The sequence below is a fragment of the Eretmochelys imbricata genome, chromosome 15 (genome assembly GCF_965152235.1).
Source record: "Eretmochelys imbricata isolate rEreImb1 chromosome 15, rEreImb1.hap1, whole genome shotgun sequence".
Taxonomy (NCBI): domain Eukaryota; kingdom Metazoa; phylum Chordata; order Testudines; family Cheloniidae; genus Eretmochelys; species Eretmochelys imbricata.
The window spans coordinates 26,354,952-26,375,833 of NC_135586.1; the positions used below are offsets into that span (position 1 = coordinate 26,354,952).

The 20,882-nt window shown below is 42.5% G+C and overlaps 1 protein-coding gene across 6 annotated transcripts in view; it reads right to left on the reverse strand.

Annotated features, from left to right (window-relative positions):
• KDM2B (lysine demethylase 2B) overlaps positions 1–20,882 on the reverse strand; it is a 167,886-nt gene that overhangs the window by 1,801 nt on the left and 145,203 nt on the right. For 4 of the 6 annotated variants that reach the window (XM_077835509.1, XM_077835506.1, XM_077835511.1 and 1 more), the window contains 9 exons: positions 19,386–19,610; positions 15,114–15,257; positions 9,647–9,734; positions 8,738–9,006; positions 7,421–7,459; positions 4,347–5,020; positions 2,522–2,685; positions 1,452–1,613; positions 87–305 (listed from right to left, as the gene is read on the reverse strand). In XM_077835509.1, coding sequence (XP_077691635.1) covers positions 87–305; positions 1,452–1,613; positions 2,522–2,685; positions 4,347–5,020; positions 7,421–7,459; positions 8,738–9,006; positions 9,647–9,734; positions 15,114–15,257; positions 19,386–19,610 — 1,984 coding nt within the window. The remainder of the gene's footprint in view (positions 1–86; positions 306–1,451; positions 1,614–2,521; positions 2,686–4,346; positions 5,021–7,420; positions 7,460–8,737; positions 9,007–9,646; positions 9,735–15,113; positions 15,258–19,385; positions 19,611–20,882) is intronic. The other 2 variants (XM_077835507.1, XM_077835512.1) reach the window with 1 other exon arrangement.

A 20,882-nucleotide genomic window follows, 5' to 3' on the forward strand; every position in this document is an offset into this window, starting at 1 on the left:
TATTTCATACAAATCCAGCATCTCTCATGCCACTACAAGCTCTAGTTCAATTAGGCAGAGCCTCATTCATACCTCCAACCACATACCTGATAAGTTAATTTCAGTTAAGGAATCACGCGTGGTGGTTCCTACTGCAGTCAGCAGGTTAATAGACTGATCGGACACATGGTTACAGTAACTAAGATTGAGCTTGGAAAGCAGAGGCATGTGCCTAATGATCAATCGCAAAGAAGCATCTGTAATATCCAGACCAGCCAAACGCAGCTCAACTACGTTCCGTAGTTTACTTCGGTTGTCAATTTGACCTGTAAGACAGAAGTTTTTGTTTGTTTTTTTAAACTTCTTTCGTTTTGCAATCAGCAGCAGACTGAAAACCAACCCCACACAAAATGCACTGTATCTTATGGTGCCAATGCCCCCAATTTACTTAAATGGACAGTTACACATACACAGAAGTGATTTAAGTTACCTACTGTTTCAAGAAGCCCTCAAGGTAACCATCAGTGAGAGTACATTTTCCTCCTGTTTTTTTCACTTTTAGCTTGTGCATTTGACAGCACTTTATCTAAAGTCCTTTTCACTGTTTCCCCTGGCAGTCAATCACTTTCCCCTTTTGCATAGGTTCCACACAATAATGGGAACAAAAGAACAAAAACTGAGGTCTGACAAACCCAAGCCCAACTCAACAGTGAGTCAAAATGGAAGACTGAGACTTATTTCAGCTCCAGTCGTGCAGTCTGTGAGATGTGAAATGCATTTTGGTTCAATATTTTTGATGATAGCTTTGTTAATGATTTTGATAGAACTATTTGTAGCCATCAGCATGCAAGAGTCTAGAATAAATTTCCTGTTTGCACGGGCATATGAACAAATCCAAACCCTGATGGGGGAAAAGTGTGGTCCCAGTAAAATAATTAAGGGTCCAAAGACTTTAATGGAATTATTCATAGGAACAAGCACTATGCATTTGCAAGTTCAGATCCAGCATGTTTGGTAGATCACACAATATTGCTCTGAGCTGATATGAGGCCTTGATAAGGCCAAAAAAAAAGCTACTGCTCCTCTGAACTGAAAGAAAAGATTTCCACACTTTTAAAGTATACACGTTTGCAGCCCGAATGGAGGAAAGCCATTTGTTGGGAAAGCTGGCACAGCAGATGAAGTGAGTGGCCAGAGGCCATAGCTTGTTATCGAGGAACTTAGCACAGGATGTCCAGCACTGTAGCTGTACTGGCCCACACATCTCACATACGTCCGCATTCTACAGAACAGGGCCCAGACGGTCAGCTAATGTAAACTGTAGTAGCAACACTGAGGTCAAGGAGCTTCGCTGATTTATTACAGCTGAGGATATGGCCCCAAGAAGTGTCGTGTCCCACAAGCCAGCTACCTCCTATTGGCACATGAAAGATACTTACCAAGCTACATTTATTAATAAATCCATCTGTTACCTGGCCTGTTATCTGTTGGTGGTGACAAGAGGTCTCTCATTTGTGCATCTTTTAATCCTTCCACCCACTGAACATCCAGGGTTCGGAGTAAAGGACAACTGGAACTACAGAGTGCTGAGACAGCTATCCATGAACACCCTGATAACAGCAGGTCTCGTAGACCTGGAGATACAAACAAAGGAAAGGTTTCAGAGTAACAGCCGTGTTAGTCTGTATTCGCAAAAAGAAAAGGAGTACTTGTGGCACCTTAGAGACTAACCAATTTATTTGAGCATGAGCTTTCGTGAGCTACAGCTCACTTCATCAGATGCATACCGTGGAAACTGCAGCAGACTTTATATATACACAGAGAATATGAAACAATACCTCCTCCCACCCCACTGTCCTGCTGGTAATAGCTTATCTAAAGTAATCGTCAGGTTAGGCCATTTCCAGCACAAATCCAGGTTTTCTCACCCTCCACCCCCCCACACAAATTCACTCTCCTGCTGGTGATAGCCCATCCAAAGTGACAACTCTTTACACAATGTGCAGCCATAGTTGATCCTAGTGTAGAGTCCAATTTAGGTTAATTTTAAGGATAAATGTAGCACTGGTGACAGATCCTGACACTCAAAGAGTCTGCAATCTTCTGACCACAGAACAGAGCTAACACAGGCAGCGACAGGGCAAATGTCCCCGCAATACCCTGTCACTGTACTTCACCCCTGATCTGGAATATCCACCACTATGGGTGACTGTCTCCCTGGAGACAGAGTTCTCCATCACCCATTTGATCCTAAACTTCTCTTAAGAGGCTGGCTAACAAGGCTGCTTATACTAATGATTTGGACATTTTTCCACTAGGACCTATCCCACTCGTTTCACATAGGACTCTGAACAATCACCACAAAATTTCCAGTCATACTATTGCTGTAGGATTCTGTGTCCTAATACTTCTCTCTGAGGCCACTTAGATCCCTTTTGTATCATTTTAAATTTTGTTTCATTACACATTTCACAGAGATTTCTCCCTAGAGACCCCATAATATCTAAACTGGGATCAATACACCAGTCACAATGTCACTTACCTGGGAGTCTGTTGATGAGCCAGCTCAGCTGTTTTTTAGATATGTTTGTCCAGCTAAGATCAAGGGTTACAGGCTGTCTCCTGATAATGCCACTGAGCATAAGTGGAGTGATGGATTTACAATGGTTTAGATCTATTTTGGTCCACAATCTTTTATCACAGCACCTACAATAACACCACAATTGTTAATTTGGTATTTGGTTTGAATTTTGTAATGTCTTAAGAGTTAAAAATAGCTGAGAAACCAGTGTATGTATTTGTAATGGCAGCAGCAGGGAGATCTGTTTGAAGAGGCTAGGGAGAGCTCATGAATACATTCAAGCAGAGTCTGTTACACAAGTTGAAAGCTTCTTCAAGTGTTTTCATCAAAGCCAAAATGTAAGGATTTCTTCCCAACAGATGAAACCCTGTTATGGGAGGGATTTTCAAAAGCACAGTCCCATTGACTTTCAGTGAGACTGTGCTCTTAAGTCACTGAGGAGCTTTTGAAAATCCCATCGTATAGCTTCAACAAACCAGAACAATTTCTTATTTTTCTTAGCCTTTGGACCTGAAGGTCAGTTTTGACCAAGGAGGTGCTACTGACTGTTCCGATTTCCCCAGTTTTCCTTTTAGCTAAACTCGTGAGTCTTGTAAGATTGAAATCTCCATCTCTTACTCTGCATCTCTATTTTAATCCTACACACGCCGCTTCTGTGTCTCTGCCCCTTCCATGTTGCTATAGTTTGCTATGTGCAACAGAGCCATGCAAAAATCCTAACGAACTTGCGAGAATTATCTAGCATTAGGAAACACTGTACTTAGCTGGAGAAAATCGGTTTACAAGCTTCTTGTAAAATCACAAAGGAATCCACAGTGGAAGCAATTCCATGGACCTTATTCTCCACGGAGTTATCAGTTTGTCAATTATCCTATTCATTACTGGGTAGTGCCATGAAAGAGTCTGTTATCTGCCTGTCTGGGTAAATATTAGAGTTTTGATACAACTGAGCAGCCAGCCAAGAGGATGCTTTATTGGAAGTTCAGCCAAGTGTATAAACATGGCTATGAGATTCATAATATACATTATAGCTTATTGTTGGGTTACGGTCATTGACCTATTGAGTCAATTTATATAAGAGGCCCAAAGAGACACACCATAAATGACAATAAAACAATTAGCATGGAAAATATACTCAGATACTCTACCAATGAAACTGCTGTTAAAAAGCAGAGGGTTGAGAATACAACAAACAAGTTCTTTCCAACATGTGCCCTGTATATGCAAAAATGATCTTAGAACAGCTTGAAGCACCTCTTAAATCAGTGATCAGGGGGCAAAGGGATATCTTGTCTGAATCTCAGGAGGCATTTAATAACTGGATGGAGGAAAGACTCAAGTTAATGGCAGGCAGGCAAGCACCTAATGATGTCCAGATTCAGGAACCTCTACTTCCTATACTAGTACACTGCTCTCTCTGCTGTTGTCTAACTAGAGGATTTTGGAATACAGTTGGCATGAGAGATGTTATGTGGTTGTGTGTTTATCAGCCTTGTAGGTGATCTAGAGTTCTCAAGAAAAAGCAGAACAGCTCCTGCACATACACACCTCACCTAGAAATATTTAAACTATTTTTGATTGAACTGCATTTTGTTAAAGGCCAGCATTTGTGGTCATACCCTCACTCCATGTGAACTGAGGAGAGCATCATCTTCCCCTAAAACTTCATACATGCTTAAATCCCCTTCAGGAAGAAGAGAAATTAGCAAGTGCTGATTATCCTATACCTCCATGCATCACATCATGAAGTAAGATAAAACCAGCATCATCCCCCTCAGCTCCTTACCATCTGTTCCAGGTCTTACAAACTCTCATACAGATGCACAAGTCGCTATGACTGAGGTAGCTAAAGACAGCCATCCAGACTTCCCTTTGCATCACATGGGCTGCCCCATCATCTAGGGGGAGTGAGTCCGGAGGAGGGCTGATGGGGGGTGGCCTGATTACATGGCGTTCCATCTGAATGCATTTGGGAGGAGAGAGTGAAGGTGGTGGCCGAGTAATCACCCTAGGTGTGCTTCGCAGGCTTGGCACAAGCTGGTGCCTCAGCTCCCTGGGAGTCCCATTTAACCCTTTGCTGAACCTGTGGAGTCTCTCACTATTGCACAGAGCACGTTTGGGCTCCTCATTCTCGCTCTCTGGCTCAGATTTGATGGGTTGGTGGTTCTCGTTGGCAAGGCTGTTCTCGGTTTTTTGGATCTCCTGATTGAGCTCCTTGCTGAGCTCTTTGCTCAGTTCTTTATTTGGAAGCCGCCTTTTCCGCCTCATCTTTATCTTCTTCTTGTCCCTGGGCTCAGCACTTTCGGTGCTGGGGCCCGCAGTGGGAGAGCTCGACCGCGACTGGTCACTCTCCTTGGATTTTGGAGGTGCTTCTGGCAGATCCTCCTCAGGTTCCTGTTTAAAACGCCGCAGGGGTTTGGCCATGGCAGGTCGGTCATCTGTAGCCTTCCATGATCGCCTCTGAAAAGGAAGAGTTTGAGGCTAAGTAGAGCTGATAATTAACGAGTTCGTGTCACAGGGCCTGCAAACAACACCTTGTGCAAGAGGACATGCTTCCCAGCTGCCTGCATAGAGGGCAATAGGGTAAAGGACCACATCCAAACATTCTCCCGACTACAGTGGAACGTTAATAACTGGTGGCACCACACCTAAGACGGTATTTTAAAGAGGCATTGTATATTAAAAATCGTAAGTTCACGAGCAACCCTAAGGACTCCCGGGGACTGTTTTATATTTAACATGGATATTCCTAAAACATCAGGACAATCTAATTTTTAAGGATCTGCTGGTAGCACAGAAAGTGAGCGCCAGTTAAACAATTAATATATGCAGCAGGTAACACCACAATGTAAACAAATGCTCTCTTCCTCAGGAGATCTCTGTTGGGTAGGAGAAAACTGTCTCAGGACACTGTGGTTCAGAAAGTAAATTTCCCATTTTAAAAAACAGCCACTGTATTTCCTGAGATGCACTCAAGACCAATGGTTTTACTCACCCAAGCAGCAACGCAGGCTAAGAACACTGGGTTCATTTGATTTAGCAAGTTTTGGAACATTCTGTATTGCAATTACTAAGCCATATTCCTGGCATACTGCTATTCTGCCACTTGCTGCTGGATCCTTGAGTGATAGCTACCCCTTTATGTCCCAAGGAGTGCACTTCATTGTCTCAGTCTCTCTCCAGCATAGTGTGTATATATACAAATGGGTGATCCTACCGACAGCCTTGATACACTGCTAGTCTGAGGAGACCTGAAGTTCACAGAAACTTTGACTGAAAGTGGGCTGTGGAGGCGTCAGCTGGAACCTTCCTCCCTGATCCAGTCACTTTTCGTAAGCAGGAATCAAACATGACTTGTCTACTTTAATCAAATCCCACACTGATGTATGTGGGACACAGTTGCAAGAGATGTGCAATACCATGCCAAAAAAGGGGAAGATTTCGGGTCTAATCTGATCACTACAAGCAAGACAGAAGTCAACAGTTGTTAAAACTAAAATGAAACGGCACTGTAGTAAACAGGGATGGGGTTGGCAAAAGGAGGTGTGACACTATCAACACACTAATTTCTATGCTGCTGCAATAAACTGTATGGATCTAATAAAAGGACATGCTCCTAGCTTTTAAATGGGGATGGATCATTAATGCACAGTTTGGGTTTTTTTTGGAGCTTTAACCAAAGCTACAAGGGACTGGACTAAGGGATTTAAGATTACAGAGGGATTAGCGAAAGATGATCAACTCCTCCTTTTTTACATTTATTACAGGAGAACGAGAAGTTACTGAAAGTTAGTGACAGGTAATTTAGATTAATTAAATGGAAACTTCTTCACACGATAGTCACCTTATGTCATTCTCCATCCTAGGATATCAGAGAGTCAGAAACTAGGAGCTGGATAATTTAATGACCTACAACATTTCTAATCATATGCTAGTGTATAAAAGGCGAACAGATCATCCCTCAAGCCATCAAGGTCACCATCAAGGTCAGGACAGATTTTACCTCATGCACCATTACACAAATTAATTATGTTATTGGGTCTGGCAAGATTGGTGCATGTAGAGAGAGTAGAACACCAGTACAGAAAAGAATTTTACCCACTAGTCTTTGAAAATGACATAGCCTACGTGTCACAGGGCAGAAGTATAAAACCTTTGGATGCCCTGCTAAAGAGCCGACTTCCCCCTGCTTCTTTGTAGGGTGGCCGCGTATATGGGCCAAGACCTTTAGCCGGGAGCCCAGCCGCAGGCCCTAACGAGGGCAGGCTCAGCATAATCTGCTGAGACAAGCGGAACCAGCTGGGTTGCTGACTGGGAAGACATATAAACCCAGGGAAGAGCTCAGTGGGGGGAGGCTAGCCAGGCAGGAGGATAGGAGGGTCATGGCTCTGTCTCTGCTCGCTGGCACAAGCCTCAAAGGCCAGAGGACCCAGTGAGGGGTCGGAGCAGGGACTGGTGTTGGGGGAATTGGGACTGTACAGCCACTGTAAATAAAAGAACACGGGTGAAGCACCTGCAAGAGGCGTCTGAGACCCTTTCTTTTGCCAGCCTAAGCACAGGGCGCAGGGACAAGGGGAAGGAAACTTGTGCCGCCCTGTGACACTGTTTTAACAGCATTTTAGTAGAGGATTGTACAATAGGAAATATTTAAAAAAAAAAAAAATCAACTAATCTCAGGTGGAAACCTCTGTGTGAATCCAGAAAGAGGATGTTTTCTGATTCTGAGATGCAAATATGCAGTAAAAATGGTAGCAAAGACACTGCAATGGGATTGCTAAAGAAACTGAACCACAATGCAGCTCACAGAACACAAGAGGGGAAAAAAGTGGAAGCACACAAATTAAAGAGGTGTCAAAGTACCTTTTTCCTGAAGAGTTTCTCTTCTTTACCAAGTTTTAGCTGTTTCAGGAAAGAAAAGAAAACAAATAGTTTATTTTTTGTGTAGGTATCTAGTAAAAATTCATATTATACCAATTTTCTTCAATTAATAGCTGGTTCGGTGAATGGTTACAGCAAAGCATAATGAAGCAGGCAAATTAACCCACTATACAATAATCAAGCCACACTTTGTTTCTTGCCTTTCTGAATACTAATGGTTTGTGGTTTTCAATGGCTGAAGTCCATCAATGAACATTTAACATCTCCCCATAATCTCCTCCCCAGTGTACTGTGGTGTCACTCTACAGAACCATCAAAGTGTCCCACATTCTGGAGGCATGTAGGAAACACATACCAGCATCCTCTACTAAGTCAAATAGTTTTTAGTGCCCATAAAGGCAAGCAGATAACAGCACTGGCTAGAGACCAAACACATGCGGACTGCCACTGTGCATGCAGCCCCCCTACTCTGCCTCTGCAACTTCAATCACTACCTGTATCACCTCTATTTCAAATCTTGGGCTGTTTACCGTAGTGAATTTATGTGTACTACAAAACTAGCACAAAAACTCCCACTAAACACAACTGAAATCACCACACATTTACTCATGACCGAAGTTAAAGCCAGGTCCCCCTTTTCACTTCCATAGACAAGCTACTCTGCAATCCCTAGACGTTAAATTAAACTAATGCATTTGAATGCTTTCTGGCCCAAATAAACTGTGCAAGTCAGATTTTAAAAAGTTACCTAAATTGCAGCTGAAAGCAATAGATAGATTCCTCCTGCTCTCTGTAAGTTGTTGAGAATATTATCTCAGAGATGCTGTAAGGATCAGTTACTTAGTGAAGTATGACTACTGCTTATGTAGTTATGGCTAGTTAGAGAAAGCTATCGAGTGCCACCCAGTGGCTAGAGATGAAAAGGGTTGATTGAAACTATTTTTGACCACTCCCCATTAAAAAAAAAAAAAAAAAAATCCTACAGTGCGGCTCACTTAGTTCAGAATTTCTTTTTTAAAGTAAATAGCCAGTTCTTTGCCCTGTGTTCTCTGTCCCTGAATAAAAAAAGTAAAGTAAAGTAAAGTTCAGGTGGATAAACTTTACTGTTCTGCTTGATGGATAATTTTCAAAAAGAAATGTAAAGTACTATGTAATTTCCTTTGTAACTATCACTTGCTGGAATTCAAGAGACTCAAAGGAAAGCTCAAAGCAGAAGTGCAAGAGACATCAGCCCCTGACCCACAACAAGTGCCCGTGTGTGTGCGCACATTAAGGAAATGAGGTTCTATCCTCTCATACCCGTTTTCTCATAGCAGGTTCTTGGGGTTTCTCAAATTTTCTTTTCCTTCGCATATGCGCATCATCTGACTTTCTCCTCAAAATAGAATCAACAGGGGTTTTTTTGGAATGTTCATCAGATTTCCGCCTGGGGGTTTCTTCACATTCCCCTTTCCGTTTTGCTACATCTGTTACTTCCTTATTATCTCTGTTCATCTTCTGTTCCTTAAGCAGTGAGCCTGGGAGATTCGACGCATATTTGAATCCTGGTCCACGCTTTTGCTTGTACGCCAAAGAGAGAGAAAACACAAACAAACTTTATATCTTATGTCTTTTTTTTGCTGTTTACAATGCATTTCATCTGAAGCTTGTCTGGTTACAAGCAGTTGATTAAACACTAAGTGGCTATTCACAAGCAGTCAGTGTGGTAAAGAATTTTAACCACTAAGGAGTTTTTCCTATTTGTAACATACCTTCTACCTCCATCTCAGATAATAAAGAATATAATATTTCACTAGTTGTAAGGGACATTTCAGATTTTGTTTAATACAGATTTACAAAATTTAAAAAAACAACAGCTTTTAGTTTGGATTTAAACATCCCTCCTCTGCAGGATTTCCTACAATGTTTTGGTTACAGTCTGTCAGTGCATAGAATCCTAAAGTGAAAATGACTGCAAACAAGAAGAGTGCTGACTAATTTCTTTTCTCTGTCTCAGCTGAATGACGTACAATAAGGAAAAGCAGAGAAGATTTTTAAATAGTCTCAAGTTATTTGACAATGTGTCTCTTTGTTTACTACATGGATTTTTAGACTAACAGTGCTTTTGTTTCATAGCCATAACAAGACAGCAAAAATAGATCTGGATGTTAGAGAGAATACACCAGATTTAGTGTCTCATGCTTATGTCATATATTCCAGTGAAACTCACTTTCCCAGTTTTCCCTGCATGGTTGCACTTTGGACATTCCCAGCAGTTCGGTAGTTCATCGTTAACCACACCATCTGATTCCTTCACCTAGAGGGAAAGAGGCATAACCCGTTTGCAATTAATAGTGTTAAGTGGCAGTGCAAGTCCACATACAGATTATCGTCATCTCAAAGTAGTCATTACAATAGCAGGGGACAGACTTTTTGCACTGCTATCCTGTATCGCAGATCAGTTGTTTCTCTTCCAGTGGCTCTAGGGTAGATGCACTAAAGGAACAGCACTACCTTGTTGGCACCATGACATGCATACTCCCAACCCTGTAAGTTTACTCACCAACCACCACCAACAAAACAAAAACCAAAATCAAAAACAGACTGGCCACTTGAGATGGATTTTAAATTTTGGCTTGTTGGCTGAGATCAGGAGTAGTCCCTGTTTAATAGTTGACGCATTCTCTATTAAGATACCATATCCTGTACTTGTAGAGAAATGGGCTGTCCAATTGCCTAATCTAAGACTGTCCCCTCCTTCATCTCCAATTTATAATACACTCTTTCACTCATTTCCCTCCAGTGGGCTGGCAAGAAGATCAGCCTTTTAATAATAAAATAAATAAATAATCACCCAGCTCTTATACAGCGCTTTTTAATTGGAAGATCCCAAAGCACTTCACTAAGTAAGTCAATATCATTATCCTCATTTTACAGACACAAAGGTCTCCTTCCCATCCTCATTAACATGGAAAAGTGTTTTTAAAAGTGAGGATTTTTGTAATGTACTTAAGAGTGCTCCTTAAAATGTTAACCTCGACTCCATGCAGGAAAATAACCCCATGCCAGGCTGCAGCCCAAATACCAACAAAATGGAACTCGCCAGGTCAGTTACAGGGGACAGGCTGAAACTTTCATTCAAAGATATGGTGTGCCTAGCAATTTTATTTTATAGCCCCCTTGCCTTCAAAGTTAGCCATTTCTTCTTCATCAATTCAATAGGTAGTATACAGAGAAGAAAAGCTCATTCTATCCAGTTTATTAGTATTGTGTTTGTTTTTTAAAAAAGACAGTCTCCAAAACTGCATTAAGGGCTATATGGTATAATTATCAACATGGTCGTGCCCTGAAGAGCTAATGGGATAAAATTTTCATAAGCCCTTAATTCACTTTTGAAAGTGGGACTTAGGTGCTTTTGAAAATTGCACCTTTAGTCTTATTTTAGATATGGCACAGTGGAATTAAACAGTAGGGTCGGGATGGGGTGAGGAAAGACAAGGATTATGGTAGTAAGAGCACATGGCTACTCATTTATGGCATGTTCATACCTTGAGTCAATTACAAACTTAAAAAAAACTGTTAAAAATTAGATTCACTTGTTGACATTGTGGAAGAAATGCATCTGAAGATTTATATTTATATGGAAAGCAAAGTAGCTTGTGAGGAGGACATTCAATACATTATGGCAGGTTGGAAGCAAGGCCAATAAGACATCAAGGCTAGAATTACCAGCAGGGTAAAGGACATGAGGGGGCTAAGTCTGAAATAGAGGCAAGGACAGTGCTATAAAGGGCCTGAAAGACTCATGCAGTCCAAAGAAAAGCTCCAAAAAAGAATTTATTGTAAGTCAGTGAAAAAGCTCATTCTTATTTGCATATTCTCCTGCAGTACTAAGAGGGCTACAGTGTGGAGCCTCTGAACCAGACAGACAGCAACTGCTCTAGTTTCCCTATCCAGTGAGAGTGATAAGTCAGTTGTTTTGTTTTTGAAGAGCCCTTTCAGTTTTAATAATCTCAAGCATTGTAAGCAAACAGGGGAGGAATTTTAAACGTTTTTATCTTGACTATCACTTAAACCTCCCTTCCCCCTTCACAGGTGTGGGACTGTGCCACAATGAGTTATATAGATCCTCCATCTTTAGGAAACAGCCCCTGGGGCAGTCCCAAGTCAGAAACAAGTTATTTCTTGGGCTGAATAGATCAAATTCTACCTAAAAAGGAGACAAAGGCCATTAGGCCCCTTTGCGTGAAGTTTAAAGCACTGAATAGATGTGGGTAGTTGTAGGCAAACTAATGAGACACACAAAAACCTGCCACTGAATCCGTCAAAAACCAAGCAGCAGGTAGATGTCTAAACCACAGCTTGTAGCTCCTTCAGCACTGAATGTCCAGCAGGACGACAGCAATTCAAGGTATCTAAATGTGGAACTACACAACTATGCAGCTGTCCTATTAAAGGCTGTGGGAATCACAGTGTTATCTGACCACATTAAGCAAAAGCCATGTGCCATGGCAGTGCTAGAATAAGAAGGGGGTGACACAAGTGGGGAATGAAGTGTACTGGCACAGCAGTGTTTGTATAGAGAAGGTCTTAGACTCCATGCATGCTTCTCTACCAGTGCACCTAATGCCATTCATCCTCTTGCACTCATTAGCAATAAATTCATTCACAAGGTTTGGAAAAAATAAGCTGCCCCAAGAACACATCTTGATGACGAAGAGACTAAAAGGAAAGAGGGAACACTCTTCTATTGAGGAAAAACTAAATGTGGTTCCTTAGAAATCTGAAAACACTGGAGGCTCCCAAATCCCTGGTGGGATAGTGTCCTTTTCGTCCTGTAAATAAATGTCACTAAGGCAGCCACCCTGAGCGGATCACCTACAGAAAAGGCATTGGAGGATACCACATTGCTACAGGTCACCAGGAATTCTGGGAGCTCCAGAGAAGCTGAGGAGATACACAAGGCTCCCAGCCCACACAACACTTTCTTAGGACAAGCTGTAAGGGGCCCCCCAAAAGCTCAGTTTGACATGGTGTTTCCGGCCAGGGATAGGGAAGGGAATCCTAGGGTGTGTTATCTGTTTTTACTTTCTAAAAACAAAACAAAAAACCTACACCTATTTTCCTAGGGCAGAACTGCAAATATCTCAAACTTTTCCATTTTCACAGACACTGGAAGTGATTCTTCTATGTTACCAAACCAGCACTTGGCTGGTTAGTCTCTGGTCATGAATATGCAGGACAGCAGTAGTACTTGCTTGAATTTCACAGGTCTGACCCACATCCTGCATAGCTAGCTTGCATGTCAGCAAGCCCCAAATTTGGTTTGGGGAAGTCAGTGCTTCAACTGTCACTAAACAGTGATTCTGTCCTGCAGGCCAAATCCTGAATAATGTTACTCTGTGGTGCTGGAGGGAAGGACAGAGGAAAATTTGGAGTAGTTTGGGCATGTGAGTTTGGTGTACTGCAATAGTGAAGCAGTGCTGCAGGTCAGGACTGACGTGCCCTGCAGGACAGACTACACAGCTCCTTCCCCTGCTAACCACTAGCTCCACTCTTTCGCTAACACACTAAAGGCCTCATTTTCAGAAGTGCTGAGCAACTGCAGCCTGCCCTCCCCCACCCTCCTGTCTACAACAGGAGCTGTGGGTGCTGAGCACCTCTGAAAATTGTGCCATTCCTCACCCAGAGATTAAGAAGCTGAGAGATAATACAGACAGCATTATTCAGAGCATGGGGCTCTGGCCTTTTGGAACAGAAGTATTTTTCCCGTCACAGTGCGTCCCACAGGCACCAACTGTTGCCTTCTGGGAGTAGGGGATGTTGGAATACATTTTACTGTGGCAATACCAAAACAATTTTAACCATAAATTGAGATGATGATGATGAAGAGAATGGTTGAGTGACTCAAGCTGGAGAAATCGCTCCCAGGATCAGTTCTGGAATGGAGTGACTCAGAAGTCTCCCAGTCAAGTGGCTGCAAAAGCCCACACAGAGGGTGGGATTTTCAGATGTGCTCAGTATTGACCTAACTCTGCTCCCATTGAAGGGTATGGCCATTGATGTCAATGGGAGCAGAGTTCGGCTAACGCTGAGTACTTCGGAAGTATAAAACATACCTGCTGTGTTCCCTAGAGACTACCGGGACACAGACACTGCTGGGAAATCTCAATGAGCTCGGAGCTAGCCTCTGCTGAACACAAGGTTTATGTCTGGACAAACACATGAACTGAGCTACCCATTTGTCCTTTCTGAGGCGTAGAAAGGTTGGTAGTAAGTGTGGGCATTGTGGTCTTAACTCATGTGAAACAGACTTTTTAATTTACAAATGTCAGAGTCTAGAAATACTTAGCTGAGATTTCATTGCCAGCTTCAACTCTGCTCTTGAATCACTGAACGCTCCAGCCATACACCCTCCACTGTCCTAAAGAAGCCATCTTTCTCTCCTTCTCACACACATACAGTCTTACATACTGCAAGAACACTCTAGTTAAAGGTGGGAGACAAACCTTCTCTGTACAGGCAAAGGACCACAACATCTCTCATACAGTCTCCTGACTTCATCCAAGTGGAAGATCGTGCCTCTACCCCAGTCACAGTGGGTATGTCTACACTGCAATAAAAGACCTGTGGCACAATCAAGGCTGGCCCAGGTCAGCTGGCTCAGAATCATGGGGCTTAAGCTATAAAATTGCAGTTTAGATGTTTGGGCTCAGGCTAGAGCCTGGGCTCTGAGACCCTGCAAGAGGAGAGATCTCAGAGCCTGAGCTCCAGCCCAGGCCCAAACATCTACATCACTATTTTTAGCCTTGCAGCATAAGCTCCACAAGCCTGAGTCAGCTGACCCAGACGCTGAGACTTTATGCCACAAGTTTTTTTTAATCACAGTGCAGACATGCGTAGTTTGCCCCGAGTCCCCATGCTCAACTCTAGGCCAGAGATCAACTTTGCCCACACTTACCTGCAACATATGGAACAGACAACTAAACCTTTACCCTACTCACCCTCACAAGTTGGGCCTAAGACCACCCTACACCCAATAAGGGCCAGGCGGGAACAGCATGCAGGCTGTACTATTTTACAACCAGACCATGTTATTGTAATCCATCTAAACAGACAAATTCAGTTTCTTTCCTATAGTAGCTAGGTTGGCTGGGTGGGAGGCACACATTTACTACCATTTGTAAGGGGAGGAAGAGCTAGATGTTGGGTCAGCACTGGAATTTTCACTGTGTCTTTCCAGACTGACATTTAGGTTTATTTGAATCACAACGTTCTAATCTCCTAACTTCCAAATTGTTTTGTTTAAATAACTCCGAAGCTCTAAGAAAGTTGACAGGTTCATCTCCTCACCTCAGAGTTATTTACCTGGAAATAGCTAAGGAGAGGAATCTTTACTTATGTCAAATACTAAGGAGGTGGAAGGAATCTGAAAGCTCTTTTGGGAAAGCAGTGGTTTCCCTGTTCATTGGGGTTACTAGCTACTAAATGTCAAAGAGGATCCTCTTGAGTAATGCTCCTTATTTAGAGAGGGTTTTGGGCTCCCGAGCGGCCAACCTGCACCTTGCACCAGCTCTACATTCTCATACAGTTTTCACAAAAAAGCTTTCAAGCAGTTAGTTTTACTTTATTGATAACTGAAGGAAGTGACTGTCTCTATTTATTGCTACTGTCAGTGTCATTTCTCTGGACTCACCTTAAGGCATCCTGGGTGTATTATTTCATTACAAATGGAACATTCCATTAGCATGAGATTAAACTTGCCCTCCTCCTCTTCCACAGTGTCCTCCTTCCCAGCTTCTCCGCACACTAGACACACAGCGGTGTGAGGCAGCACTGGCTGTTTGCACAGATGAGAGAGAGAGATTAGGGCATAGGTAACATAATGGAGCAGACGATCAAGACATTTAATTTTACATTTGGCTAATCTCAAATCAGTTTGTGGTATGGGGTCCTTGATTCTATAAAGTGCTGAGAGCCACCAACTCTAACTAATGAATGTAAGAAGCACTGAACGTCAATGGCAGGATGAGTGCTCCAGAGCAACAAATAGTGAATGATATACATTAGGGATGATCCTGGCCCGCTGTAATACCACTAAAGTCAATGGACAACCCGAGGGATGAATCCTGCCCACTTAACTACATCAGCACATAGGCCTTGGTCTTAGAAATTTACAGTAAACAGATACAGAACGCTGCTTTTGAGTTAGTTTACGGTAACAGAGTGACATAGAAGAAAGAAGAGAAATTAGAACATCAAAAACACTGGTCTATTATACCTCATAACCTCCCTTGGCAGGTAGGCAGCAACGCTATTTTAGAGAAAGAGCAGAGGAAGGTTATGGGAATCAACCAAGGTCACAAAGCAAGTCCACAGCAAAACCAGGAACAGAACCCAAATCTCTCAACTCCCAGATCTAACCATGATTAATATCTATATCATAGTATCACCTACAGGCCACTATCAGGATTAGGATACCATTTTGTAGGCACTGTATAAGAACACAGGAGGTAAAGGGGTGAATTTCTAGCAATGGAGATATTCTTCCTTCCAGGCCAGATCTCAGTTAAGATGCTGCAATTCTCCACCTACTTTAGTTATTTCTCTTATCTTGGTATCAAAGTGCCAGAATGTCAGTCTAATTAGGAAACTGTCTTTGCACTAAAACACACACAAGCGTAACGCTGACCACCTTGGATGTCATCAGCAAGGAACAAACCTGGGACCTCTTGAGTTAAATGCATGAGCCTTTACTGCATGAGCTAAAAGACACCTCTCTCTTAGTCCAGGCTGTAGCAGACTCCATCTCTACAGCTGAGGAGGACAGAGGAGGACAGAGTGCCACACCGAGCAGGTGGGAGTTACACAAGTACTTGGTTTGCTGCAATATGGTACAAGTCTTGTGACAAGGAGAGGAACAAAGACATTCAAAAGAAGCTGGTTATAATTATGTATCCATCCATTATATATCACTACTTATGTATTAACCACTCAAGAGCTGAGAACTGGCTTTCATGGCAAAGGATTCATTTTAGAAGTATATACAAATCCCAACAAACCATCATTGGATAACTACATTGACTGAAATCTGCAGATAGTCTGAAATCTCAGGCAGGATAAAATAAAATGAGTGACACTGAAGATACTACTGTTCAGCCTGCCCAATACATCAACTGTTAATATCTAAACTTTGGTAACCCTTCTAAACCTTACCATGTCAATAAATACTTAACTCTTATGCAGCACACTTCATCTTTAGAGAACTTTTCTAAAACATTAACTAACTAATCCTCAGACACACTGAGAGATTATCTCCAGTCTGCAGTTGGGGAAAACTGACAGAAGTTAAGTTCAAAGACACAGAAGTTCTGCCTACTAGAAATTTTTTGTATTGCAAGCAGCTGCCATGCTTGTAACACACTATGTCTATGCACAAAAGTGTTTGCAAAAGCACAGACATTGTCAGCATTATTGTAATTGTTCTTGCTTGGGGCAAGGGTCTCCAGTTCTATATCCTGCCACACGTCACCCCACACCACTGAAATGCCCATGTTGACAAACTGCTAGTATTGCAGCTAAACCATTACAATTGGTCCTCCCAGCACAATGCCCCTGCATCACCTTGAAGAACCACTCTGTGCAACACACAACATCTCACATACTCATCTCCTCTCTTGTTCTGAGCTACTGCAGCTTCAGTCATTTCATGCAGATTAGTTTCCTGTTTTATGAAGTGCAGTACAGGTTCTCTTAAGGCTTGTAATGTTACCAAATACCTATGTTCTTTATACAATTGATATTTTTAAACTGGAAAGCAAAAATCTATTGAACAGCACTAGAACAAACTGTGGATTATTACTTCCACAAAACCTCGCCTTGAGGACTTGTGCTGGAAACTGTGGGATATGTACCCACAATGTACTGCTATTGCAACAACCGAAGGACACACTGACCAAGTTTATATAAGGCAGGATGGCTAGTGGGAACACGAGGCACGGTTACAAACTACAACGGTTCAAAATGAACCATTTTAAACTGTAACCAGACAATTCTACAGGCCTTCTTTGCAAGGGAGAAGTGGAAATAGGATTCCCACTGGTACTAGCACCAATGGGCATCCTGACTCCCAATCATGTGATCAGACTATAGCTCTCTGACATAAAGTTGCTGAAATAGAACTGATCTAGGAAAAAATATTTTCCCATAGAATATAGGGAAAGATGCCCAGAACAGAATCCAGTTCCATGAAGGTCTGTGATCATTCTGGACACACACCTGAACTGGTCAGAGAGAGGGAAAATGGTTTTAGCATTGTTTTCCCCCCAAAGCAGGAGTGGCCCTGCTTTGTTTAGGACTACTCAGAAGAAATGGAGCATCCCTCAAGCAACTATTGGCTGACAGAACAGTGCAACTTTGCTAACCGTCTCCTTCACAGGGATCAGGACTATACACCATGATTGAAACTGGTTGCTGATAGCAGTTTCCCTGACCGATTGAGACCGTGAAGCCATGTTATAAACCTCCGGTAGACCCTCAACAAGAAGAGGGAGCAAGATTTGACTAGCATGACTAAAAAATTTCTCCATCCAAACTGGTCAATAAATTCATGTCACAGCTCAGTTAATAATCATTGAAAGTACTCGGATGAAAAGCACGCTAGAGCTGCAAAAGTACTTTACAGAGAGGGAGGTATTCCCTCCAATTTACAGATCAGGAAACTGAGGCACTGAGAGGCTAAAAACCTTGGTCAAGGTCATGGAGCAAGTCTGATGGAGCCAGGAACATACCCAGAAGAAGTGAATCCACGTCCCCTGTTCTAAAAGGGATGACCACGTCCCCTGTTCTAAAAGGGATGAATGGCCTAGCACAGGACTGGGAGCCAGAGGGCCAGATTTTCAGAACAGCTCAGCACCCAGCAGGTCCTATGGAGAACAGTGTGAGCTGCTGAGTGCTGAACACTCTTGAAAATCAGGCCCAGGAGATCTGGGTTCTATGCAGGGCTCTTCTACTCACTTGCTGTGTGACCCTGGACAAAGCACAATTTCTCTCTGCCTCAGTTTCCTCAAATAAAAAAATAAAGTTAATAAATGTACGTAACTCATAGGTGTGCTGGGAGACTAAACTAAGATCAGATGGAAGCCACTACAGAAGTATTACCACCACCAGCAGACAATGTGCTTCTCCTTCAAAAAAAAAAAAAAAGCAAATAGTAATAATAGCCAGCACAGTTTGATCCCAGCACAGATAAGGCCTTTGAATCCATCAGGGGAAACTCTCAAACTTACAAATACAGCTAACCACAACTAAAATGGGACAGAAAAGCTGGAGTTTCCTCCCTTCAGAGAGTGGATGTATACCCACTGGAACAACACAGCAACTCAGTGTGAAAGGAACAGCTGAGGAGGTGGCAAATTCAAATCTGGATCTGGTTTAGTCTGAGATCCAGGTTCCAACAGTGTCAACATTGTGGGAGATTTTAGCCCAAGATTTCCACCTTCTTTAGTTGAGGTGGTATGGTTGGTTGGATTCTGACAAGATCCAAAGCAGAAGACAGCCCCCCGCCCCCATCCTTTGTTTTGAATCGGACTTGAATTTTCCACCATCCTGAAATTCAAAGAGGTTCATATTCAAGATGCAAGTTTTGGCACATTTTTAATATCCTCTCTTCATGCTGACCCCCACACCAAACCTACTGAGAATCCAAAATTACATTTTTAAATAAGGTTGGAGAGAAGGGAGAGGAAAGAGGTCTGAGAAGCATCTCTCAAATGGGATCCAGGCTTGCTTTGCCGACTGCTTTTAAAATAGGAGAGATGAACTTTGAGGATTGAGTTCTATAGCCCATGTCTAGTCACCAGGGACAGTAGGACCTCTGAAAGATGCGTAGGTACACTCTGACACAAGCCACCAGAACAAGGCTTGTCAAGGTGTCTCAAGAGAGCCATAGCTACAACTGGACACTTACTGCGATGCACTGCCTCATAATGCAGGACTGCTTCATCCTTCCAGGCCCACCAAACTTCTTCATGTCTTTGCAGAAGTGACACTCGCCGCACTCTGTACGTAGACAAGCCTCGCACTTGCGGCATCGCGTCCTTCTCCGGCGCGCTCCTGCAGTCGTCCGATTAGCAGCTAGCTTCACTGCAGAGGCAGTGCCCAGTTTCCCTTTGGGTCGTCCAACTGTTCTGTTCTGGAAATGCCAGAGACACAGGATGAATATCTCATTATATTTATTGCTTAAGACACAGAATCTCCTTTTACTTGGGGGGGGGGGGGGATATTTTATTGATGCCAACGTCTCCTATCTACATATATTTCTAATGCACATCTCATCTTTATAGCTAGAATATACTTAGCACATACACACTATCGCTTTTAGAGTCACCAACCCTCTCGACATCCTTTGAGATAGTACCACATTTTATACAAATGGGGAAACTGAAGCAGAGAGATTAAGATCACTATCCTGCAATGAGCTCTGCACAGATGGAGTCCCACTGAACTCAATACAAGCGAACTCATACGCAGCTCATCGCAGTCCTGGGGCCCAAGTGATTTACTCAAGGCTACAGAGGGAATATGTGTCAGAGCTGAGCAGTTCCTAGGTCCCAGGCTGATGTTTCGATAATGCTATTGGTCCTATTTTCCTCCATCTGAAAAGGAGGAGGTGAAAGTAAATTTAGAGGCTAGGTGGTACACTGTAAACTTTGAAATCATGGTAGGGAAGAGGAATTTGAATTCACATAAGTGATAAAGTAGGATATGAGCCCTAGGCACCATAGAATACTTTCCAGCAATCCCTCTTCCAACACCACCAAACAGGTATTCAAAAATGAAACACTAGAATTCTACATTACGGGCAATAAACTTTCTCACCAGAGATGCCTGGAAAGGCTGTACAAAGCACATTTTTTCCCTGTTTCCAGAAGCTTGAGAAGTACTGAGAAATTTTTAACTTAAAAGATTCTTTGTGAAATTGCAACATATTCACTTATCCACTATTGGGCATCTGGATCAAGAAATCCAGCCATATGCTTCCACATTCAAGGGAAAGTGACAGAGGCCAAATTCTCTTCTTGATTTAAAAGATCTGCACTAGTGACTTCTACAGGATCATAAAGGTTAACTGAGCAAGATATGGCCCCATATCTAACCACTCTCCCCAATTCCTTCTTGCATTACTGATCATGTTCTAGCTCTCACAAAAAAATGCTGCAAACTCCATTTACTTTATTACTTTTGAGATTTGCCTACCTTATGCATTTCTCAGCATGTCGAAAGAGAGCAGAATAGTTTCACTTTCTCTTCCCGCTGTACAAGTGCAAGTCTAACTTTGGGTAGCTAGTACTGCAGGGGAAGGTTTGGTAAAAAACACAAACCAAAATCTGAAAAAATCCCACCCCAAAACTATCCACTGGAATTAAAAAAAGGAAGGCTCACAGAAACATTTTAATTTGGTTTT